At 32.5% G+C, this 26,637-nt stretch overlaps 2 protein-coding genes across 4 annotated transcripts; both read left to right on the forward strand.

The window, feature by feature from the left end:
• Positions 1 to 560: 560 nt before the first annotated feature.
• Positions 561 to 9,808, forward strand: LOC107923358 (putative E3 ubiquitin-protein ligase XBAT34). Of its 2 annotated transcripts, none has more exons than XM_016853558.2 (9): positions 561 to 879; positions 1,169 to 1,283; positions 1,532 to 1,612; positions 1,694 to 1,782; positions 1,875 to 1,966; positions 2,139 to 2,220; positions 2,500 to 2,602; positions 3,216 to 3,301; positions 8,896 to 9,808. In XM_016853558.2, the coding sequence occupies exons 1-9, from the start codon at positions 757 to 759 to the stop codon at positions 9,643 to 9,645; spliced, it is 1,521 nt and encodes a 506-aa protein (XP_016709047.2). In that variant the 5' UTR covers positions 561 to 756; the 3' UTR covers positions 9,646 to 9,808. The 2 variants fall into 2 exon arrangements, with proteins under 2 accessions (XP_016709047.2, XP_040937091.1); XM_041081157.1 differs by having other exon boundaries at positions 861 to 879; positions 1,726 to 1,782.
• A 1,472-nt stretch (positions 9,809 to 11,280) lies between these two features.
• LOC107923879 (U-box domain-containing protein 3) lies at positions 11,281 to 15,987 on the forward strand. Of its 2 annotated transcripts, none has more exons than XM_016854048.2 (5): positions 11,281 to 11,526; positions 12,410 to 12,690; positions 12,976 to 13,092; positions 13,435 to 15,306; positions 15,521 to 15,987. In XM_016854048.2, the coding sequence occupies exons 2-5, from the start codon at positions 12,415 to 12,417 to the stop codon at positions 15,584 to 15,586; spliced, it is 2,331 nt and encodes a 776-aa protein (XP_016709537.2). In that variant the 5' UTR covers positions 11,281 to 11,526; positions 12,410 to 12,414; the 3' UTR covers positions 15,587 to 15,987. The 2 variants fall into 2 exon arrangements, with proteins under 2 accessions (XP_016709537.2, XP_040937092.1); XM_041081158.1 differs by lacking the exon at positions 11,281 to 11,526 and adding an exon at positions 11,567 to 12,321.
• Positions 15,988 to 26,637: the final 10,650 nt, after the last annotated feature.

Raw genomic sequence — 26,637 nt, forward strand, 5'->3', positions numbered from 1 at the left:
TAAATTAAAATACTAAAATTCAAAATAAAATTCTGAAATTCAAGATAAAAATAATAATGTGGTATAAAGTTATTAGAAAGTTATACAGATCTCGTGTCGTCACTGTTTCATACAATCATTTCTCTTACTTGATTGCACAAATATTATCTAATTTAGTTAATATAAAACTTGTAATAATTTATATAATTAAATAATATTTTAAGTAATTGGAGCTCATCCAAGTTTAAGTATTTAATGTTGGCGTGGCATAATATAGTGAAAAAATTTTATATTAGTAAAATTATAAACATTATTTAATTTTTTTTATATTGTCCAACTTTTTTTTTTTGTTATCCTCCAATACAGTCTTTATCATTGTTGACATTTTTCTTTAAATTTTTTTATCAATAATTATTAATTGAGTAATATGCAATTTCTTTTATTAAAATCGTTTACTTTCGAAACGATAACTATTAAATAAACAATCTTTTACATTTTTATTAATTTTAGTTTAATATTATGAAAATGTGATGGAATTGAACATGGATCCACTTGGCTGTTTAGGTGTGGCTATTCTCACCGTATCAATCTGACAAATTATCTTCCCTCAACTCTTTGTTTCCGTTTGTCCTCCAATTAATACAATGCAATATTTACAACTTCTTTAGAAGTTTCGTCCAACAAATCTTCACCACTACCACCCGCTTTCGTTTCCTTCAAACCTCTGGTGCAATTCTTGTTTTTGCTTCAAAAATATTTGTGGGTAAAAGCTTATAGATGGGTCAGAAATTTGATACGATGCGCCAAAAGCAATCAAAAGACGAGTTGCTTTATCAGGCTGCAATTGCCGGGAACGTCGATGACATTAAAGCTCTTTGCAGAGAAGGTGCTGGCCTTGAGGTGCGTATACTTCAACTGTTTGTTCCCCTTACGTAGTTATATTCAGTCAGTTTTCTAAGGTAATTTTGATGGAAAGTCGATAAAGAGCTGGCCTTTAGGGAACGTTGGTTTGTTGTTCAGTTCGCCTTAAATTGTACATGTTGAAGTCTGGGTGTCGTTCGTGGTTCCCTGAAAAGCAGAAAATAAGTAAAAAAAGAAGTAATTTGATCATTTATCGTTGATTCTTGTTTATATGTGTGTTTTGTATAATGAAATTATGAAAGTTATAGTCGTTGTTTTTGTGAAGTAGTGGATAGACAGAGATGGAAAGACTGCCCTCATTGTGGCATGCATGAATCCTGAATTAATAGATGTGGTCAAGACACTGATTGAAATGGGTGCCAATGTCAATGCTTACCGCCCTGGTAGGTTTTTTTTTATGGTATATTTTGATTTTTGCCCAAGATTCGTTTTTGTAATAAGTTCTAAATTTCTGGACAAGTTATATACTCTGTTGCATGGTGTACGCACTCTCGCTTTATAATTAAAAGTTAAAAATATTCTGAATTGGGTGGATAAACATTGAACAGTTGTGTTTTTTTTTTATGTTTTTTCCTCGGTAATAAAAAGCATCTTGTGTTAACTCTGCTTCTTATTTAACCTTCATTCGCAGGACGTAATGCAGGGACCCCATTACATCATGCTGCAAAAAGAGGCCTGGAGCAAACTGTTAAGCTGCTTCTTTCTCGTGGCGGTATGTCTTCCTATTTGCTTAACTCGGGAATTATGATCTAGTTCGGTATTATAAGCTCCTGTTTGACATTAATGTTTTCAGCTAATTTTTTATTGAGGAATGATGATTGTCAGACACCGCTTGAGGTTGCCAGAAATAAAGGGTGTACAAATATTGTCCGTGCAATTGAGGTACGCTTGAGGGAAATATGTGCATAATTTATTAATTTTTTTTGCTATAGTAGGTTTTTTCCTAGGCTTCATGCATGTGTTGTTCTATCCAGAATCATATTTGCTGTTTCTCTGGCTGGTTTCGGGAGTTTCACGGTCCAAGCTTCCTTGGTGGATTTGCTCCTCAGTTGTTATCAAGGAAAACGTCTGTACAATGTACATTTACTGCCTTTATATCCAACTTTTCTTGATATTTTCCACACTTTTTAGTTTATCTAGAGCATAACTGATGCTCATTAAAACTATATATATAATGTTAACTGATCAAGTCCACTTAAATGCATTACTTGTGTACTAATTAATGTGCTTTCTTGCAGCTGGGTTGTGATTATACCTTGTGGTTCTGGTAATCCCATAAGGCCTCCCAGATTTGAGCTTGCAATATATTCCACTTTTCAGGTTAGGCCACTAAAATGGTCATCTTGTTTTCAACGCAATGCTTTAAATTTTCTAATACTCAATTTGCCCTTTACCCTAGTCCCCTGGAAGAATATAGTCTGACTTTGAGAATTATTCAATAAATAACTTGTGAAGAGAAGTTCATATAGCCATTTTATTCATCATATAATGTCATAATCCCCTTTTTGTTTTCCTTTTAAGTTTGCCTTTCAGGCATAGATATATCTTTTAAAAATGTCATATATTTATATTTAATATCTACATTCTTGATAAGAGCAGGATGCCCAGCCTCATACGGTCATTGCTCTTTGGAAGGCCAAAATTGAAGAACCCAAATTTCATGAATCAGATCCAGCACTTGTCATATTTGAGCAGACAACCAGTAAACTTCCTATAGCCGAACCTATTGTCCCTTTTTTTTTTTTTTTCCTTTTCTGATAAGAAACTGATTTGGTAAGTATTTGGCTGTGTTTAAGGATACTCTTAGTCATGTTATGGTTCTTATTGTTCTTTGCTCTCCTTAGGCATTGAATGTTATTAATTGAATTGGTTGTTCCATGTTTTGGTGTTGCATATGACCTTTATGCATCTGTAAAGCTCCTGCATCATGCTTGTTATTCTAGTGATATGATCAACTTTGCTATTTGATGGTTTCTATATAAATATGATTAATATAGAAATGGTTGATTAAACGCATAAGTTCAGGTCTATGGTTGCTCTTTTTCTCTTTTATCATTCCATTGTTTTGTCATACATATATATATCAATAAGATGAGGCAAACTTCATCATTGATTATTTAATTTGCAGCTTTGGAATTGGAAGTATTCTGTGATAGCAAATTGTTTAGCAATGAATGAATGCAGTCGTAAATCTAACTGTTAAGTGAAATAGGCATTGGCTTTCTCATTTTCCCATTGTATTCACCAACAGTCCTTTTGTGTATGATATCCTTTGGTGTTTGAGCCTTTTTACTCATTCCATTTTTATCTGTTAGAAACTCGATACAAGATTGCATCTGGAAATGAGGGAGACAAGCAGCAGCTTCAATGGTTGTATAGTGCATGCAAAGGAAATATTCAGGTTTAGTTGATTCTATATATCACCCTGCTGAAATTTGTATCTCTTAGTTTTTGTGCAAAAAAGAACTGAATACATGCATGTTCGAAATTCTGAGAGGTGATAAAAATGGTGTCATTGGATATTTAATTCATTATGAAAAGCAAAACTCTTATCTGATCAGATGGGGAGGAAATGAGCGTATAAATCATCTTTGGAAATAGGTTCTTTTATCTTTTATAGGAGGAACACTAGTGATACGGGGTTGCGCGCGGACCAAGATCGAGTTGCCAAGTCACGAGAAACTCCTACGAAAACCCTAAACAATTAGATCTGAAACGAAACAGAAAATTAAAAGATTAAATTTTTGAATTTTCAGATCTGAAATAAAATCCCCAAATCAGCAAAGAATCAAATTGAGAATAGAAATAAGTGTTAGGGTTCTTGAAACCCTCAAGGAGATTGTGATTCTGCCCAATTGAACACCAAGATAGTTTTCCCCAAATTTCGACAATCTAATTTCACCCAAAAAGAGTATGGAAAAACCCTAGAAATTGGGGATTTTTGGGCTGATTCCTTAAGATAGAAAAAGGCTGAAAACACAAGAAGAACAGAAAATAGATTAGATAATGATTCAGCACAAGTAGAAATAAAGAAAGAATTGACAGTAAGAAATTAAAAGATAAGTCCTAAGAAGCCTTGAAATCTCGAAAGATCTCACAACTCCCTTCAAACGGCTCTAATCTCCCCTCCAAAGAATATCAATGGCAAGAAGAAGGTTGAAGATGGCTCCCACAATCAAAAAGATTGTTAAAACAACTTCTAAAGAAAACTCAAGAGAAAATCCTTGAAGAACTCAAAGAGAATTTTCACTCAAATCAAATCTGAAATTTTCAATGTAATTGTAATGTAATGTAGGGTGGCTGGCCAAGCCATATAAATAGGCCTTTCAAATGTTTTCCTAATTTAATTAGAACACTAAAACTAAAACTAAAAAAAACTCCTAATTATTTTAATATGGAAATTCGGCCAAGGGTCTTTTATTTGGGACTCTTGGACTGAATATAAAAATTTAAACTAAATAAAATAAATAAATAAAAATAAAACTTTACAACTTGGGCCACTTTGACAATTTGGCCTGATTTTCAACTAAGTATGGGTGGATTTCTTGATTGGGCTTGGAATCTTCTTATTGGGCCTTGCCCTCAAGAATTTGGGCTTTTGTGACTCGTATCATTCCCCCCTTCCTCAAAAAGATTCGTCCTCGAATATGAAAAATCAAATGAACTCGACTTTCCTCTATCGAACGGGACTAATGGCAATTGAGTCCACTGAAAAGAATAGCCATGAGATAGTAAATAGCAACGGAAACAAGCTTGTAGTCCAATCATAAGCATAACAGAACAGGTATAACGCATGTGAATGGACAGATTCAGATTACCATGCAAACAATCTAATTTACTCACCACTGCCTCGTCAAATATTTGAAAAAAAGATGGACATGTTTTAAGGCATTCAGTCGTCTCACATTGTTCCCACAAACCATAAATAAATTGCGAGTAATAAATCAAATGGTAAACATAATCGTCACAAGTAGGTATTTGAAAAGATTCACATGGTTCACAGAGTTGCATAATCATACCATGCATTAATCGACGGTCTATAGATTCACTCACACATGCATTATCAAAAACAAGAATCTTTTTATCAACCATCAAAACAGATAGATCATCAATAAATAAAATAGGACAGTTAAGCACGTTTCGATCTAAGTGTTAATCAACACGATCTTTATCACTATCCGAGGAGTACAAAACTGTTTCAAAGGTTTCAAGCATCTTACCTCGATAAGCAGAAGAATGAGGGTCGATTTTACCTTTTTCATTTAAAACAAACCTTCGCTCATCGGGGGCATAGTGTAGTCGAATCTTCGTTGTTGAGTTAACGTTTGTCAAATGGAACTCAAACTTCATGTACAACCACATAAACTGTTTAAGGCACGAATATAAATTGAAAACAAATTTGGAAAATTTCGTTACCTTATTCTCCAAAACAGATTTGGACAAATTCAAGGATTTTACATAAGGTAAATCAAGAGAATAACAAATCACGCTTCTTTTCGTAATGACTTTATCAACCACAATCGAAGAGTAACAATTAATCGGATCAAAATGAGGGGATCTTTTAAGAACTAAGTCACCAAAAGTTTTATCAATAATTTTCAAATCTGCACTGGACTCGGTTTCTAAAATTTCCTTACCTCGCTTACCTTCGGGATCATGTAGTGTGATTTCATCTTTGCCTAAGTTGATCGTATGAAAGCGTCTTCCATTTGAGAGGTATTGAAGTTGAAAGTTATCTTTCGATCTTTCGGGAACCTGAAAAGTAGCAACACAAGAAAAATTCATATCTTGGTTAGTGGAAACATTCCTCACTACCCTTTCCACGTCTTTTTCTTTTGTTTCTTTTTCTAATTCATTTTCTCTTCTTTCTTCAATTTCTTTTTCACTCTCAATCTCTTTTTGCTCTTTTTCATTCTCTTTTTCTTTTTCCTCACTTGTTTTAACAGAATTTTTCAGTTTGATTTGGTCCTCATGGACTTGTTCCGGAGTGAGCGGCACTAAGGTGAGTTTCTTTCCTTGATGCTTGAAAGAATACCTATTGGTACGACCATCGTGAGTGACTTTTCGATCCAGTTGCCATGGTTCTCCTAGCAACAAATGGCAGGCTTGAATAGGCATTACGTCGCACACAACTTCGTCTTGATACTTACCGATAGAAAAGGCGATGCGCACTTGTTGAGTGACCCTAAATTGGCCTTCGTTGCTAAGCCCTTGTAGTTGATAAGGTTGTGGATGCTTGGTAGTGGTTAAGCAAAGCTTTTCCACCATCGTCGTGCTGGCTATGCTCGAGCAACTTTCACCATCAATAATAACTCTACAAAGCTTACCTTGTACATGGCAGCGAGTATGAAAGAGATGTTCTCGTTGCTGCTCGCTCCTTGGTTTTGCCAAAGATGATTGTCCACGATCATGAAAATCATCATCCATTCTAGTGACACGTCGAGGGCCGCGCCTTTGGGGTTGGTTATCCCTATCTTCCCTAATTGGATCTCGATATTGATGTTTTTGATTCACTCGTACCTCATTCAAAGTAGTATTCAATGCTTGAAGTGTAGCATTTATTTGTGTGATTGCAGCAGTATGTCCATCTAACTGTTGTTGGACTTTCATAAGTGCATCATTATTATCACCTTTAGACATCTTCAAAACCTGTAAAAAATAAACACTCAACACTCAAAAATAAAAGTTAGCAAACCTCACCATTAATCACTCAAAAGAAAATTCAAATTCTCAATGAGGTCGAATTCAATCTTGTGAGTTCTTTATCAGAGTTTATATCAACCAATTAGAGAGTGTGAACCAAACTACCAAAGAATCCTAATTTGCACTAGGATGCCAAAAACTGACGAGACACCAATTGATTCGTGTTGCACCGAGGAAGAAGTTGTGCACACGTTTAAATCCTACTAACACAAGAAACAAGAAGGTGTTAGATAACGTAAAGGAAGAATAAAGGTAAACAAATGAAAACCTACAGCTAAGAATCAATAAAAATTGCTGAAAACAGAAAACCCGAAAAACTGCGGAATAACTTGACAACTTCGTTCGAGGTGTTCCCGATCTCCAAAAATCACGAAATTAAATCTGGAGTGTCCTTATATATTTAATTTTTGATCTGGAAAATTTGGGCACCAAATTCAACCCACTGAATATTTTTTTAATTTTTTATTGGATTTCGTCTTTTTTCAATTTTTTGACTTTTTCGACTTATTTTTTTGCGGGAAATATTTTTTTATATTCAATAACAGTGCCAAAAATATGTATGTAAAATTTCAGATCAATCAGAAAACGTTTACCCACTCAAATGAATTTTTTTCGAAAATTTTTCTAGGTAAAACTGCTGTTTGTAATTTAAAAAATAGAGATCAGTTTAGAAATCAACCAAGAACACCCAAAACGCCCAAAATCTGATACCAAATGATACGGGGTTGCGCGCGGACCAAGATCGAGTTGCCAAGTCACGAGAAACTCCTACGAAAACCCTAAACAATTAGATCTGAAACGAAACAGAAAATTAAAAGATTAAATTTTTGAATTTTCAGATCTGAAATAAAATCCCCAAATCAGCAAAGAATCAAATTGAGAATAGAAATAAGTGTTAGGGTTCTTGAAACCCTCAAGGAGATTGTGATTCTGCCCAATTGAACACCAAGATAGTTTTCCCCAAATTTCGACAATCTAATTTCACCCAAAAAGAGTATGGAAAAACCCTAGAAATTGGGGATTTTTGGGCTGATTCCTTAAGATAGAAAAAGGCTGAAAACACAAGAAGAACAGAAAATAGATTAGATAATGATTCAGCACAAGTAGAAATAAAGAAAGAATTGACAGTAAGAAATTAAAAGATAAGTCCTAAGAAGCCTTGAAATCTCGAAAGATCTCACAACTCCCTTCAAACGGCTCTAATCTCCCCTCCAAAGAATATCAATGGCAAGAAGAAGGTTGAAGATGGCTCCCACAATCAAAAAGATTGTTAAAACAACTTCTAAAGAAAACTTAAGAGAAAATCCTTGAAGAACTCAAAGAGAATTTTCACTCAAATCAAATCTGAAATTTTCAATGTAATTGTAATGTAATGTAGGGTGGCTGGCCAAGCCATATAAATAGGCCTTTCAAATGTTTTCCTAATTTAATTAGAACACTAAAACTAAAACTAAAAAAAACTCCTAATTATTTTAATATGGAAATTCGGCCAAGGGTCTTTTATTTGGGACTCTTGGACTGAATATAAAAATTTAAACTAAATAAAATAAATAAATAAAAATAAAACTTTACAACTTGGGCCACTTTGACAATTTGGCCTGATTTTCAACTAAGTATGGGTGGATTTCTTGATTGGGCTTGGAATCTTCTTATTGGGCCTTGCCCTCAAGAATTTGGGCTTTTGTGACTCGTATCAACTAGTGTTACTTCAAAATGTGTATTTGTATTCACAATTTCAGGTAAACTACATCACAATACATTCTTGTGAAAATAGAGTCATTGCATCATTGTAATTGTAATAGCTCTAATTGGTCTAGTTTCAATTAGATTGGGATAGACTTATGCTTGGATTCAAATGTGAACAGTTAAGAGTGGAAAACATGATTTTGTTATTTTTCTGAGCATTTCAGTATAAATTGTTTTGAATGCTGCTCTTCAAGTTATGGAGGCTATAAAATTAGAGGAGTGATGGTAAAAATGCATGTGCTTGGTCCTTTGGTCTGTTAAAGAGGATTGCTTGAGGTCTGGTTTATGACTTAGCACCTTCATTTGTTCAGAAATCAAGTTAGTCAGGCAAGAGCAATTTGTTTTCTTGAAATTTCTGTCATTTTTCAGTGGGGGACTTAGAATATTTTGTTGTAAGTAACTCGACGGTTATGTTGGATTAGTTTTGGAAAGTAGTGTTTTATGTTTCACAAACAGTACTATTTTTTCTTCGCTTTGTTTGATAAATTGCATTATATAACATACAGTAAGCATCTTCCATACTAACAAGAGCTGCAATGTTTCTAGGTTGTCCCGTCCCCAACATTTTTTGATACCCAAACTTCAAGTGCAGCAAATGCACATCAAACTGTTGCTGAATCTCCAGAACGTAATAATAACTGGAGCTCTGGGGCAGTTGATGCAAACGGTTGGGAGATTTCTACAAATGCTGAAAGTTATAATGGATGGGGTCCTACTGATGGACGGGAACATTCAGAGCTAGGTAACACAGGATGGATGGATGGACCAACCAGAAAGGATTACAATGGTTGGGGTGTGTTAGATTCTGGACCAACTGTCCAAACCCTTGGAGATCACAGTGGTTGGATGGATGCACGAACTAAAAAAGAAAACGACTGGGCTGTGCCTGATTCTAGACCTACTGGTAAACAAAGTCATCAAGTCCAAAGCCTCTTGGATCATCCTGCCCATGTCCAAACAAGTGGATTCAATGCTTCCATGTCTCCATCTGCTCCACCAATTCCTGATGATGTTTTAGTTGAAGAACCAAGTCATTATCCTTCAATTGATTTCAATCCAGTGCATTTGCCTGTTACAACAACAACAGATCATAGAGCCTCAACCACAAATGATGCTAAAGGAGATGGTTCTTCCTCTTGTATAATATGTTGGGAAGCTCCAGTAGAAGGTGCATGCATCCCCTGTGGTCATATGGCTGGTTGCATGTCTTGCTTAAATGAGATAAAGGCCAAAAATGGACTATGCCCCGTTTGCCGAAGCAAGATACATCAAGTTATAAGGCTCTATACCGTATGATGGATGGAAAAACCAATAATGCACATGGATTGTCTTATGCATGGCAGATTAAACTTATTGAAATTTTAAAGTTTTTGTTACGAAATCAAGTTACTGTAAATGACATTATCATATACTAAGAAAAACATTATTTACTGAAATATACAATTCCTTATCCGTGTCATTCCTAGAAACTTCATATGATTTGAGTGATATAACTTGAAGCTGAAGGAAGTGAATCAGTAACTCTCTGACAGGTTTGCCTTTCTGTCTGTTTTCAGACATGTGTATGTTTCGTTATAAAAGTAATCGCTGTAAATCTCCCTTTACCAAAAACAAAGAAAAGGAGCATTTTAAGGATCATGTCTTGCAGAGAAAAAAAAAAGCTCATGTTTTTATGATGTCTTGGCCAGGAAAGTAGTCAATTTTAGTCTTAAAAAGTAGAAGCACTAAAAGGAGTCCACCATTGCAACAGCAAGACCCTTCCCACATCTCCAGGATCTCCTACTCCTTGCTACAGTCCAAATTTACTGTAGTTTCGTAGTGCCAGATTGATAGGACGAAGCATCACTTTATTTTTCACTGTGAGTGAAAATTTACCACGATCATGGGTTTGAGATTACCGTCGAGAAAGGAATCATAAAGATTGATTGAACTGTAAGGCCACTTACTGTCGAGACGTATGCATTTCTAGTTGTTTGCTACTGGATTGACCATGTGACCGACACTTGAAGATATTGGTAGATTAGGATAAGGGATAAGGTAGTTTTGAAAGTAAAGCTAGCCTTAAATGAAGCCTTGGAATCTTAAACCCGTGTCGGTCCAAAGTTAAATATAAAAGCAAAGAGAAAAAATAATAATAATAATTTGTATGATCAAGGGGGGTGACTAATGTAATCTGATGTGATTTGTTAAAAAGGAAGTGGGACTTGCAAGCATGTATTTCTGAAAAACTAAAATAGAAGTCAAAGCAGTTAGAAAGAGTTTGAGCAATTAATTTGGGTCATTAAGCAAACCCTTTTTAACCAGGTGAAGTGATTGACTTGTGTGACCTCCATTAACTAAGGTAATTTAGGAGGTTTATAAACTAGTTTTGTACAAAAAGAAACAAAGTAATGACAGTAATTTCCCACGAAAAAGATGGAAGTGGGGAGACACATGACATGATGCAACTTATGAACTGAAAAAGGGGATGATTTCGAGAGGTTTGGTTCATCTTCAGGAAATATGTTTGATAGCTGGCAATGGATCAACAGGACCAAAAAATGGGGCAATCTGTTATAATTAAAGCAGCTAAGGGACCTGAAAGTTTGTCTTTGTTTGTACTTGTGTCAGTTTGTAATGAATGGGAACTACGGGGTTTAAATTTTATTTTTTAAAGAATTAGTGTTTTATAATATATTTTTTTTGATAGAAATAATATTTTATCATATATTTTATCATTTAACCCAACCATATTAAAACATGCAATTATCGTATAAAATATATAAAAATAAAATTAATCTCGAAATTCAAATTGCCTCAGTAGAAACGTTACTTCAAATGTTTGTAACACTTTGTTTGAAACTCTTTGTTTTATGTAATCATTTGATTAAATACTAATGGTAATTAATTACAAGTCTCCTCCTGACAAATCTTCAACCAAATAGGGGTCCCGCCCAGTTCAACCTTCTCTTTCTTTTCTTTTTGTGTGTTTCCTTATTGGGTTCCAGTTCTGTCAGCTTTCTCCCTCATGCAACTTTTCTGGGGAAAAAGAAAAAAAAAGCTGAGCTTGAAGTTGTCATGTTTAATGCTTCAGGGTTTAATATTTGATTTTTTTTTCAGGTTTATGTCATTACTCAAATGTACATCAAGATCCTTGCTTTCTTCGTTTCACCAGCTTAAACCCACTTCAAGAAAGAGGTATATATATTTCTTTATGGTGAAATAATATGTCGGTGTGTTTTTCATTATATAAATTGGATTTAAGCACTGGGAAGCTCTTGTAGTTTCATGTGAATGTTATTTTTGAGTGCTGTTTGTTCTTGTTGCTGTGATGTAGCATTTGAAATATATATTTTTAATAGACTGAGTGTAAGAAAAAAAAAAAAAACCCAGGTTGAGTGAGTTTACTGATTAGCCATTTTTGGTTGGAAGCTTTGCTAACTCTGTTAAACTTGGCTTTTGATTTTGTTGTACTTCAAATTTGTATTTACTTTTCTTCAACTAGTAAATGAAGAATGAATTTTTTTTTTCATATTAATGTTTTAAGAATTCTCTATCCATGTCACTTTAGCTCTGTTAAGAAACAATGAGGTGTGTATTATACATTTATACACACTTTTATAAAGCTTCTTTGTTTTTCAATCAAAATCCTCTTTCCTTTAATTTGTGTTAGATAGCTAAGTCTAAGGATTTTAGACCATACTGGAAAAAGTCAACAGTGACATTAGTCAAAAAGCCCTTTTCTTTATACTCGATTTTTTTTATTATTAAAATTTGCTTGTTTTAAATTGGAAATTTAAATTTTGTAAAGTGAATTTGATAAAAGGTTTCCCATGGCATTGGTGAACAATTTCCAGTAGCAGTGCATGTGTTTGTCTATGTTCCCCATGGACATCAATCAAAAGCCTTTCACTTGCTATGAAAATTTGTAAAAATATCTGATCTTTATCCTTTTGCTCGAAATGTAGAAGACTGGACTACCTTAGATTATGGGTAAAAGACAACACCGACAATGGTGCAAACTTCAAATTTCTTCAATGGCTTTTTTTTAATAAATTCTGATTTGCTGCATACATTACAGGTCAGATGGAAACAACCTCTGTGAGATATCTCATCAACAGCATCTCTCGATTTATTCATCTCACATCATGCCAGACAATAAAAGTTGTTCCCATGGAAAAGAATTACAGAAATATGGTTGTTGTGTTAAAAATTTTAAAACCACTGCTTGATGATATTGTTGATTGCAAGATACCTTCAGATGAAACTCTATATAAAGAGTGTGAAGAGCTAGATTTGCTTGTGAATGAGGCTCGAGAATTCGTGGAGAAGTGGTGTTATAATATGAGCAAAATCCACAGGGTAAGTTTAATTTCAATCTGTACTGACACTCTGTTGTAACATCACTGTTCTATGATCATATTCTAGTTTTTGCTCATTATGCTTTTCTATGTTCACTTTTTAAAACCAGTATCCAAGCATATTTTAATGGCATTGCTTCAAATAAAACAGAGAAGCCAAGCTTGAATTTTGGATATTGAGATGAATTATGTATACCTTATTCAGTAAAAGAAGTAGGGCTCTTAGGCTTCTACTACTATCATATTTCATTTTATTTATTTATTTATGTTTTAAAAACATATACAGGTTCTTCAGAGTGAGTCTTTTCTGATAAAAATGCAAAGCTCTTCGCTTCAGATATGTCGAGTATTACATAGATCATTGCAATCATCACTATCCACTTCAAGTATAACCACTGTTCAGGTACGGAAAAGGTCAAATTTATTGTTCATGCCATTATTGGATGACAAAAATAAATGCTATCCCATTTTTGGAGCCTTTTCTGATAAAAATGCAAAGCTCTTCACTTCACTTCAGTTATGTCACATATTATATAGATCGAATTCGAAGTCGTCATCATCCACTTCAAGTATTGAAGAAAAGATCGAATTTGTTGTTTCATACTATGTTTGGATGAAAAAAGAAATGGTAGTCATTTTCTTTCTACAAATTTTATAGTCCTTCTGGAAATTGTCAAGGCAGATAACTTTTTCAGTGTTGTGTCGGTTTTGTGTAGTGACACTAACTAATATTCAATTGTTTCAGCACTGTATGCGGGAAATTAAACGTCTACAGCAGGAGAGATCATTGGAAAATGTAGGAGAGGCTTTGAGAAGTCTAAGAGATGATGCTATTCCTTGCACTGATCATTTGATAAAAGTTTTCAAATCACTCAACTTGTTGTCAAGCCGGGATTTGTTCAAAGAAACTGTGGCTGTGGAAAAAGAGAGAATGAATGTGCAAGTCAACAGTGCAAAAGGGAAATTAGATCAAATCAACCAGATTGTGGATCTCATCTCTTGTATACGTGATTATATGCTTAAAACACAGCACTTTGTACCCACATGTGGTATTTTGATACCTCCACGCTTCCTTTGCCCCTTGTCGTTGGAACTTATGATGGATCCTGTTATTGTCGCTTCTGGGCAAACTTATGACCGCACTTCCATCCAAAAGTGGCTTGATAGTGGATTGTCCATTTGCCCAAAGACCCATCAAACACTTACACATACAAAGCTCATTCCAAATGACATAGTCAAAGCTATGGTAGCAAGTTGGTGTGAGGAAAACAACTTACAACTTTCTAGTAACAATGGCCGTGCAAAACTTGTCTCGATGTCTTCCCCTTCAAATCATTTATCATCTCAAGATTTAAATCATACTGATAGTACTTGCTTTGCAAACGGTAGTTGCTCCACATCAAGATCATCCCCTGAAGGTAGAAATGGTTTAGAGAAGCAGAAGATTGACACCTCATCAAGATATAACCAAGAATGCTATGGATACCAAAGCAGGGAGATTGACAAGTATGATCAGCAATCCTCCAATCAGTCATTTATTCACAGCAGGACTGAATCAGCCTCAAGTGAAGTTTCTAGCATTGATTGTGCCTCTAGTAGTTCAAAGAAACATGAAAGGAACGACTTAGCTGAAATTTCATCTGAGGGACTTGGTACTTCCTCATTAACAGAAGAATCTGGACTTTCTTCCTGGATAACAGGAAAGCAGTTGCAGGCCTCTGGAGCAAAAATAGAAAAGTCAGTCAACGGAAACCATAATTATAACAGCCCTTATTTCATTGAATCTGGGTCAGGATGTGATGATTTGACCACGAGTTCCCATGTGAAGATGTTAGTGGACAACCTTAAAAGCCTATCCAATGAAGTCCAAACAGCAGCTGCTGCAGAATTGCGCTTTCTTGCAAAGCACAACATGGAAAATCGAATAATTATAGGTCAATGTGGTGCTATTGCGCCATTACTTTCTCTATTATACTCAGAAGTAAAGCTAACGCAAGAGCATGCTGTTACAGCCCTTCTAAACCTCTCAATTAATGAAGATAACAAGGCTAGAATTGCAAAATTGGGAGCAATAGAGCCGCTAATTCATGTTTTAAAGTCTGGAAATGATGGAGCCAAAGAAAACTCTGCGGCTGCTTTGTTCAGTCTTTCTGTCTTGGAAGAGTACAAGGCAAGGATCGGCCGCTCTGGTGCTGTAAAAGCCTTGGTAAATCTTCTAGGCTCAGGAACATTGAGAGGGAGAAAAGATGCTGCTACTGCTTTGTTTAACTTGTCAATCTTTCATGAAAATAAGGCTCGTATAGTGCAAGCTGGCACAGTGAAATACCTTGTCAAGTTTTTGGATCCTGATAGTGGGATGGTTGACAAGGCAGTTGCTCTTCTCTCGAACCTGTCCACAATTGCGGAAGGGCGTTTGGCAATTGTACAGGAAGGCGGTATCCCAGTACTAATTGAAGTTGTTGAATCAGGGTCGCCAAGGGGTAAGGAAAATGCTGCCTCTGCATTGCTGCAACTATGCCTTAACAGTTCCAAGTTTTGTACCTTGGTTTTGTACGAAGGGGCCATTCCATCCCTAGTTGCGCTGTCTCAGTCCGGCACACCAAGAGCTAAGGAAAAGGTATGCAGCTTAGTTTTTAACTCTTCTTCTGTTACAATGCTACAGTCCTTGCATTGTCTGCTCCTGTGTCTGGAATTTCAATATAGTAAGCGGAATTGTGATCATATTCCTTAATGTAGCTAATTAGATTGGTTTGGAAAAATGTGTTCTGTAATGCGAATTTTCGGGATGCACATCATAAAGCATATGATATATTGTTTTTTTAATGTTGCAGGCACAGCAGCTTCTTAGTCACTTCCGGAGTCGGAGAGAAGGTGCGACAGGGAAGGGCAGGATGTGACATATGATAACTTGTGTTATATTTTTATTTTCTGATTCTTCTGATACCCTTCTTGCATGTAAGTTGTTCTTTTCTCATTTTATCTTGTTGGAGCTCTCTCTTCCCATACATTCTTTAGTTGTCAAGCTATATGCATTGGCATTGTGAACTCTATTCTTTATTTCTTTTTGATCCCTATGGGAAAATAGGGCAAGCTTTCCAGTGAGGTGTTCGGTTTGTCTATAATTTGCTGCGAATATTTCCATGGAACATAATAGCTTGCCATAGGATTATGGTATGACAGCTTCACTTTGTTTTTCTTCATTTAGTTTAGTTCATGTAATAACTGGTTCTGATTTGTTCCTTAAGTTTTGTAAATATGTTGTACATGTAATCTACTATATAGGTTCTTGTTAAAAGGATACTTTTGCAATTTGGTTTGGTTTGAAATGTTCCATTTTCTGTGATTTGGTATCCCTGTTTGTTACTCCAGGGCAGCATGCAATATTCGATAATAGGTCAATTTGGGCAGTGCTGTCACCTGAAATTTGCAGCATTCATTCAAGGCCATACTTCTCTAGTCGTATGTTTAAGTGTTTAGGAAAAAGGGAGTAGCCGACGGCATGCACTGGTCCACTCATGTTAGTCATGGGATGGGCTGAAAGTGAAATTATACAACAGCTGGCATTTATGGTACCATTCCATAATAACTAATACTTCTAACCAGACTCCTCCGGTGTTTGATCTCTCATGGCCTTTCCACCACTTTTCTTTCTTTCATGAAGTCAGAGGGTAGAATTTGTGATTCCAATTGCACCCGTAAGCACATTGATTCACATTTTGTTGTTAACAAGATGAAGAACGTTTCTCTATTTAGTGTTTTTTTCCACCGCAAATAATAAATAATTTTGCCGACAAACATTAACTTGATTTGCTTAAAACAATGATATATTGATATGCACATGGTAAACATGCCAGAAGGTTTTTTAAGACATGAAGTTGTATGAAAATCCCTTCATTTAAATTTGCAGTTAAATTGGTGATTTGACAATTTAAAAAGTGAATAATTGTTTTAGCCTTCAACAACAAATTGATGACAAAGAAACATGTTGGTTTTTGATAAATATCCGGTCAAATAAATAGATACAAGTGTCAGGTTTACGACCAGTTGCCAAGGCCGAGAGTTTTTATAACCCAATATTCATAGTGGGTCTAGGGATCTTATAATTGGGCCTGCTACAATTGTGATCCACAGAAAACAAGTATGAAAGATATAGTGGATGTAGAGAGATTTTATAATACTGTTCCTCCTTTCGCACCACACTGTTTACACTTGTCGTTAACCGGTGATGGTTTTTTTTTGGACAAGATTAACATTTGCTGGGTTTGTTCCAACTGTGCCCCATTGTTGTGCCATGTTGTATATTGGTGATGGAGTTTTGTTTTGGTGTACATGGACATCTATTTTACTCTTAGGTTGAGTGTTGTTCCGTGACAGATAATGAGGCTGGACTTAAATATTTAATGGAGTGATAAGTTATATTGCATAATTATTAAGGAGAAACATAAATTTAAATATTGAAGACGATATTAGGAGAGGTAATTTCAGTGATTATCACTATTAAAAAAATTCTTTACTCAATTAAAGATTGACACATGATATTTTTAATTATCTGTTAACTTTAAATTTGTTAATAGAAAGTATTGTTTTGAACCATAATAATTACATAATTATATTTTAAATACATGCTTAGAATAAATACCTAACTAAAAAATTAGTTTGAGGTATTATTATTCAATTAAGCATACATAAAAACACCCTATGGTAACGAGGATTAGGGGGGCTTGGTAGTGCCATTCAGTGTGTCATGTGAGTGGTTTACTTTCTTTGTGGGACCGCAACGACAAAGCTGGCTCCTTTTCTGTCAAATCACCATGTAATGTGTTTTTTTAATGATGTCTGTGTGGTGGGAAATTTCAACTACAACATGTTATGGAAGTTAAAAGCCCCGCCCAAACTCCACTGATTTTTAATGGCTCATGATGAGTGTGAGTGGATCCGAGTATTCTGGAGCAAATTTTCTCTTGGCGGGCTATTATTTGGTATAATCCTGTTAATCTTAAATCCTTCCTTGTGAGTTCCTGTGGTGGATCTGGTTGACTCGAAACGAATTTGTATTTCAAGGTACACTATGGTCGGCGGATGAGCTATTTTTCACAAAGAAGTTAAAAGGTCAATCTTTTGAGCTCAAGCATACTGGGGAGATGCTTTCATCGTTGAAAGAGCGTGATGGAAACATCCATTGCAGTGTGCACCATGCACAGGCGGCTTTGGACTCCTCCACCCGCGGGTGTCGTAAAATTTAACGTCAATGGGGCTGCAAGGGGTAAACCTGGTTGGTGCAAGAGAACTGAACCGATGGTGGAGTCTGACTAATACAAAGTTGTTTTCTGGTGTAGCTCTTATGTCTCACGAGTGACGCCCCTGGAAGTTTCTTATGGGATACTTTCAATGAGATGGATGGTATGATCAAAGGAACTGCAGCTGTTCATTTTTTTCATGTATTCAGGGAAGTAGGAAGCCAACAGCCTTGCTCATGCACTTTACCATCCATTGATCAAGTTTTCTTTTACCCTGGTGGTAGTGTACCATGCTGGACCCTTTGTGGTTTGCTACTTTCTTGCTGGTCCCTCTCTGTTTGTTCTGTTTTGTGATTACCTTAATGAGTTTTGGAGGTGTTTTCTTTTTCGGTGGAATCAATTCCTGGATTCTTATTGATCTTCAAGTTATACCTATCATTATATCTGGAAAAAGAAGTTGTTTCTCGAGGAAAGAGGAAAAAGGAAAAACTTTATATTAAACAAATTCAGAAAATAAAGACATTTGTTAGTAGCTCGAGTGCTCCCCCTTCAGCTACTAACTACGTTAAGGTTCGACTATCAACGACAAGTTGACAAGTTCATGGAAAAAGCAGCATGCTTTGTATTGGCTATAGTATTACGTTTAGAATGACCATTTTACCGAGTAGATATATGATTGTTAACTATCTTGTGGCCAAGAAGGAACAGGGGTTTAAACTAAGGTATTTGATTCTCTATTTTTCACGACTCTCTTTCATTTTGATCATCAACGGTAGAAATGGGTCAGAAAATGAGTAATTCTTAAAAAACAATGTGAGAAGGTAATGATAGTAAAATTTATTGAGAAAATCCATATTCAGATTTTAAACATAATATTATTGAAAAATTAATCATAAATTTTAAAAAAATTAATTTTAATGCTAATTAAAAAGTACATAAAAAAACACCTTAATGAAAATTTAAATTAACCCAAATTTACTAAATGTCGCATTTCAATAGTAATTAAATTGATAAATTGTAAATCTAATGATTCATGCGGTCAACTTTATTGATAACTACTGTTTCTGCAAAGACATCATTTTTTTAATCAAGCAAACACTTCCACTTGCTGAGTAGGTTAACGAGCACTGCATTTGTATTCTGTAACTGGAGGGTGGATGGTTTGTTTTTTTGTTTAGCCTGTTCCCAGGCAAGGAGATCACACTGTTAACCGAAGATATCATCTTATTCTTATACTCTGATTGCGAGCCATTGATTTTGGTTGAGTTCACAGTTCACTTTTAGGGAAAACCACAAACCATTCATGCGGAGATAGCTAGTTAGCATATGGCTAAATCTATCCCTTAATATTAAAACAACTTGTTTGTTTCCTCTTCTTTTACAATATTCTGTGGGAGAATTTCTTGCAGGTTACAAGTTTTAAGAAGCCTACCACTCTAATTGTCCACAAACACCCAAAAGCTTCAAGCTATCAAATTGAAGCCAACACCAGACAAAACTAAAACCATACATAACAAAGCGTCATGCTTGTTAATTGGTTAATTTTGGCAGTGCTGTCGCCTGAAACTTGCAGCATGCCATGCATGGCCCTACTTCTCTGGTCGTATTACTGTTTGGGAAAAGAAAGTAGCCGAGGCAAGCCCTGGTCCACTCTTGCTATGTATGGGGGAGGGGAATCTATACAGCAGCTTGCACCTTGGGTACGTTTGATCTCCCATGGCCCCGACCTTGGCTATGCAAACGGGCAGAATTTGCGATTCCAACTGCGCCTTATGCACTTTGAATCCCATTTTATTATTACAAGATGATTTCTTCTTTAATGAAATTGATTTCATTTGGTTGATTAATATATATTTTTACATGCATTAAAATAAAACTATAAAATACTAAAGGCTAAAATATGTTTCGAATTTCTTTACTTTTCCATATTTTATAATTTAATCTTTGTAATTTTTTATTTCTAAAAATTTAATCTCCATTTTAAATTTATACAATCTTAATTATTAGTATTATTAAAATTCTTCAATCATTTTTCTTCTTATTTCGTGACTATTAAATGAATAATTCTTATTTTAAAATATCATGAATTTAATAAAATAATTTTATTTCAATCATATAAAGACTTAAAAAGTATTTTTGTACATATTACAAATTGAAAAAGAGCGACCACAATCAGACAATGTGAATTTTGAGTTTTTAGATGTCAACCATTTATAATGTTGGCACATAGATCGAGGAGATTTTAATCAATAATAACATAATTGGTTTAAACTCACTTTGTCCCTGTATTTTGATTAAATTTAAGATTTAACCTCTATACTTGAAAAATTAAAAAGAAGTTTTCTTACTTTCTTGATTTAAAAATATTAATTTAATTATTAAAATTATTTCTATTAAAATTTATCAATTTGACATATTGATTACTAATTAGGTTATCATATGATTAACTAGAAAAAAGAACATGGTACGTTGACAAATTTAAACATAAACCACTAGCAACAATATGATTGGACTTAAATTGAAAAATGAAATGATTAAATTTTTAACTTTTAAAATATATGAATTAAATCTCAAAATTGATCAAAGTACATGGACTAAAAACAGATTTTAACCTAAAATAAATTTGCCGACAAACATTAATTGTTTAATTTGGGCAAAGCAGTGATGGAAGAAGGTGAAAACTACAGTTGCTGTGTTTCCAAAAGCATCACATTTAGAGTTTTGGAATTTGAAGCCAATAAATCAGGGAAAAGGAAATCGTTTTTTAATTAATCCCTAACGACCTGATTTGCTTAAAACAAATAATATCTCAAGGATTGTCTGTGCCCGGATTTTTATTTTTAATTAGGTTTAGCTTGTAAGTTTATTCGTTGATGAAGAATTTTTAGCTTAAAAAAGTAAAGAGATGAGTGCTTTGGCTTGGCCTTATGATGTTTAGATATGAAAGTTGCAGCATAAAACAAAAAGAGAACCCAGTGACCTCCATAAATTTCTAAAATTGAAAAAAGAAGAAGAAGAAGGGACTGAAACAGTTGGATGATACTTTGTGAGGGTAAATTAGAGAATTGCAGGTGACAGAAAATAAAAGGTTTGTTTTATGGAAAAAGTGGTGAATGAAGAATGAAGTGTCATTTCAAACTACAGAGCTTGTTTACCCTCTCTTTATTCCACCATTTTTTACCAAAAGTAGTGCAGAAATTCATTCAATGGATGCTTTTACCTAACCATCATCTCCTCCATAAAATCACATAAAGCTACCCGACATAAAATCAACCTTTTCCTTTTCAATAACTCAAATTATACATTTACCCATAATTTATATTACAATTTATTATTAATTTCTTAAATTTTATATTTTTCTTACCTTCTTTTATTTTTATTTCAAGAAATTTAGTTTAATTATTAATACCTTTATAATTCTTCTGTTGAATTTAAGTTTATTATAACGTCAATTTTATTGTTACATAATTATTAAGTAAGTATTTTTCTTATTTTAAAGTGTGGCGTTAGTGAATTTAACAAAATAAAATAACTTTTTTAAAAATAAAATAAAATGATTATTAACAATGAATTACCATTAATACCATAAATTGTTTTTATATTTTCATTATAATTTAAGTTGAATATTTATTAATACCAAAATAATACAAAGACACGAGAAAAGAAATATTTCGATCTGCACTTAATCAATTATTCTATCAATTATGAATTTTTATTAATTTATAATAATTATGTTTATATGTGATTTTAGTATGTAAAACATGATATATTTATATATTTAAATTGAATTTTATAAATAATTTATAAGGACAAATATCAAAATTATAGATGTACTTTGGTCTTACGTATAACTTTATTCATGAACTTTGATTTTGTGTAATTACACACATGAAACTTTGTTTATGGTTCACATGTACACATAAAATTTCATTTTTTTTCAATGGTATGCTTTTAAATCAATTATACACGCTTTAAAAACATAAATACATTAATCTATTTTCATATTGGATTAATATAATAATTTTTGTATGTAATACATAAACGTAAATTGGTGTTATATCAGTTTTTAAAAATTGAATCAAATTAAAATTTAATGTATAGACTACACACATTCAAAATTCATGTATAGTTTTGATATTTATCCCTAATTTATATTAATAACTTAAAATTATTTAAAATTAATATTTCATGTATTATAAGGGTTAGTATTTGGTGCAATGGTAGTGTACTTTTTTTATTTCATAAGCAGCCTTAACAATTTATCACGTGTCTCTTTTTCAAAATATTTATTTTTTAAATATTTTACTATATTTCTATAAGTTACTTGTCAACCTCTTGACCCTACTTGTAAAGTATAAAAACTCCACTATGAGTGTATCAAATATTTTCTCATATTATAATATTAACGGTTTTAAATATCATTTAAATTAACTTATTTTTTATTTTACAACATCATATTTAAAATAAACATTTTTAGCTTTTCATAACATTGTTTTATAGTAATTCTAAGGGTAAACTACACATATAGTCACCTAACTATAGGAAGGAACTGTAAGAGCTTTATTCTCGGGACCATGTGATTCCATTGATGCAGATTCAGCTGAATTAGGAGCAATAATTACAGCGTTGGATGTAATAATTGAGATAGAGTAGAGGGGATTTGGTTTGATTATTGTTGAAATCGGGTCACTGGTGGCGTATAACTGGTTATTGAACAAAGATAGGAGACCTTGGTCGCAACAAACTACATCTGCAGATATGGAAAGGAGACTAGCCTATGTGGGTGAGGTAGCATTTTCAAAAGCAGACCAGCATGGCAATGAAATGGCAGAAACATTAGCGACAGTTGGTATTAACCGCAGGGTTATATTCAAGGTGTGGTTGTGAATGTTAGATTGGTGATTGGAATGCCTAGTTTTCATGTTATAATAGCTTTTGTGACAATTTTATTGTTTGACTGGAACTACTGTTCTGTATTTTTAAACAGAATAGTTTGAATAAAGCAAAAAAAAAAAAAGAGTTCATTATCCAAATAAGAAGTTTCAATTTAAGCACTCACGTTATATAGTTGAGTCATTTCGGTTACACCCGATAAATCACAAACGACAAGCTGACATGGTTGTTAAAAATCAGTATATAATAAAAATTTAGCCTTAACTTTACATTTTATTTAATTTATTCATAAATCAGTATATAATAAAATTTAGCCTTCAACTTTTACATTTTATTTAAATTTATTCATAATTTTAAAAATTAACATTCAAAATTTACAAATGATCTCAATTTTCTTCTGATTCAAAAAAATTCAAAAAAAAAATATAAAAATGCATAAATATTTTCAGAAAAGAAAAAAAATATTGTTGATAAGAAATAATAATATATAAAATTTTCAGAAAATACAATATATAATATATTATATAACTTAACTCTTGAGTTTGAGCTCAATTCAATAATTAAGTTTAGGGTAAATAATATATATGAAGCATAAAACATAATTTAATAATATAAAAATGTGAAAAGCTTGATAAGGCTCGCGAGCTGTTCAAGTCAAGTATTACTAAGCTCGAATTTGGCTTGATCGATAGCTTGAGCTCGAGCTCAGCTTGATAATTACAGAATCAAATTTAAATTTTCTTCGAGTTAAATTCAAATAGCTTGCGAGCACCAATGTCTCATTTACATTTTTATGTCTCGCTAAATTGAGTGTAATTAGACACTAATAAATTTTTATGGAGGGTGAAATTGAAGTAATTATGTGGACAATTACAAATAATTAAACTCAATCCAATTATCAGATGCCCGTGCATGATTTAAGATTAAAATTGTTTATACAATAATAATATTTTAAAGTTAGGATATATATATTTAATATAATTATATGTTATTTTATTGATTTCGCTTAAATAATATGAAAATCTTTTATTGATGATAAAACTTCCTCTATATTTTGAACTACTAAATAATTAGTTCAATTAATAATATATTATATAAATTATTATACTAAAATTAACGTAATTATTATTTATTATTTTTATTTGGTAAACGACGATTTGATGATAATCAAAAGTATATATTTAATGTTTTATTTTCTCAGCCAAAATAACTTACTTTAATTAAATCCAAAAGGAAAAAAAACCAGCAGAGGGTTAGTAAACACGAAATGACGACATACACGGCCAGCTCTCGATAATGCATATACAACATAAAACATCATCTTATGACAACATACACTGCTTAGAATATTAGAGAGAAAACAACCTACTCATAAATATTGAATGTTTAGATAAAACTAATTGTTCGAATATTCTTTTGGATTCACAGATGATTTAATTTTAAATTTTTTATTCATTTATAGATTTTTTTCTTAAATATTATCAACAATTTTATAATAATTAATATATATTTTAAAATTTTAAATTATATAATTATAATTTGTACTATAAGAAATTATACTTCATCAATCAAATATATATATTTATGTTTATGAATTATTATAATTACAAATGATATAATTACTACAAGAATAATTACACTTTCATCTATGTGTCCAAACATACTTTATATATTTATAATAATACATTTGACATACAATTATTTCACTTTTTTGAAATTATTTATATCAAATATATTATTATATATTTTAATTTCAAGGTTATATTCTTATATATTCAAATTAAAATTTATAAATAATTTATATTAATATGTAACATTAAACATTTGAAATTTAAAAAAATTAGAAATTAATTACACTTTTTTTTTCACGGTATTTTGTTCAACCCTCTTTGAAATGCATTTTCTTGACCTTAAAACGTTGAAAAGCACTTAGCAATTGTAAAGGGTAGAAAGCTAAATAAATTATAAGTATCTTCAACAGTAGTATTGCAACTTTGTTTTGCTTAGGCTAGTTTAAGGTTATCGATGGTTAGTTTGGATAGGCGGTGTGTTTACCTGCAATTAATATAAAAATAGCGGTGGCGATAAGATTAAATATTGTAATAATACTGTAGCTTAAGATAAAAAGTAAACTAAACGCACCGCAAACCCATCAAAGTGTATTTATTATCCTACGAAACACAAAAGTAAAGGAAACCCTAAAATCAAGTAGCTGAACCAAGAAGAGAAAGTACTACCGCACTAATCTTCTTCTTCTTCTTCTTTTTTCTTTTTTTATTCCAATTGTTAATTGATAAAGCCCAAATGAATTATTTGTTGTAGACGATACTATTAAAAACTGTGCTCTCTCTCCATGCCCATGGATTCATTTCCAGAAATGGATAGCTTCAACTTGGAAAACGCTAGCCTCAACATTAGCAATAACGGTGCCACATCACTTGCAACCTCGTCTTCTTCGACGTCAAGCCGGTACGAGAACCAAAAGCGCCGTGACTGGAATACCTTTGGACAGTACCTGAAGAATCATAGGCCCCCACTTTCACTCTCCATGTGTAGTGGAGCACACGTCCTCGAGTATAGATGATTATAAATTATGAAAGTTATGAAATTTTAAATAATAATAAATAATAACTAATTATCATTATAAATTATAATTACAATATTAATTAAAAATACATATAAAGTAAATTATAACCTGATAAATTGAAGCTTTCATATTAAAAATATAATAATATGATTTTATCAATGCAATTTTCATTTCTATAAAATCTCTCCAAACTCTAATAAATCAACCCAATATACTTTGTTCACAAGTTAAAAGAGGATGGGAGTGAGAGGTGGAATTCACTCTTTTCCACTTTAAATACTTACTAGTTTATAGAAATAGCATGTGAAAACATTTACGTAATATATTTATAAAAAATTGCTATGAAATTAAGGGCATGAAATGATAAGTTAAGATGATTTTAATGTTGGATTTCAATGTCATTATTTACATTTTATGCATGTATTTTTTTTTCTAAATTTATCAAATATAAAAATATATAATACCTCAAATAATATTTGTTGTTTTATAAAATGAATGGATAATAATTTTCTAATTGAGTTTGGTCTCGGTTATTAGGTTACATCAACTCAATCAACTCCTTAATTTATAGTATAGATGATTTTTTATGGTTGCATTAGCATAGTATATAATTACACAAGAAAATTATTAAAACTCCATATGTGTACGTAAAATTAATTTCATAAATTATTAATATGTTAAATTTATATCAATAAAAATTAAACAAATAGAATATAAATTTATATTATACTTAATTGTCGATAAGTTAATGTCAAGGTCAACTAAACACTAACTTGATTGGAAATTAATTAAAAAAACATAACCTTTTGCAAAGTAGCAAATATTAAATTATAAAAGTATTTTTACATTTTATACAAAATACAAAAAAATCAATTTAAATCCAAAATACATATAGAAAAATACAAACAATAATCATATTTAAAAACTTTCAAATCCTCAATTTTATCATTCAAATTAAATCTCATTTTTTATATTAATTTTAATAAATATAGTAAGGATATCATTCTCATTAAATAATATATACTGGTTTTATTTTAAAAATGATTATATACATATATATGTTTAACAGTTATAATGAATTCTAATTTCAAGTCTTACAGCTATTAATTTTACAGCCTATTAATTTTAGTCAAAGTGCCAAATTTACACCCATTAAACAGTGACCTGTCATGAAATATTGGAAGCCTAAACGGTCCTTTTTGGCTAGGTAAGTTAAAATGAATAAAGAAAA

The sequence above is a fragment of the Gossypium hirsutum genome, chromosome A11 (assembly GCF_007990345.1).
Source record: "Gossypium hirsutum isolate 1008001.06 chromosome A11, Gossypium_hirsutum_v2.1, whole genome shotgun sequence".
In the NCBI taxonomy this organism is placed as follows: domain Eukaryota; kingdom Viridiplantae; phylum Streptophyta; class Magnoliopsida; order Malvales; family Malvaceae; genus Gossypium; species Gossypium hirsutum.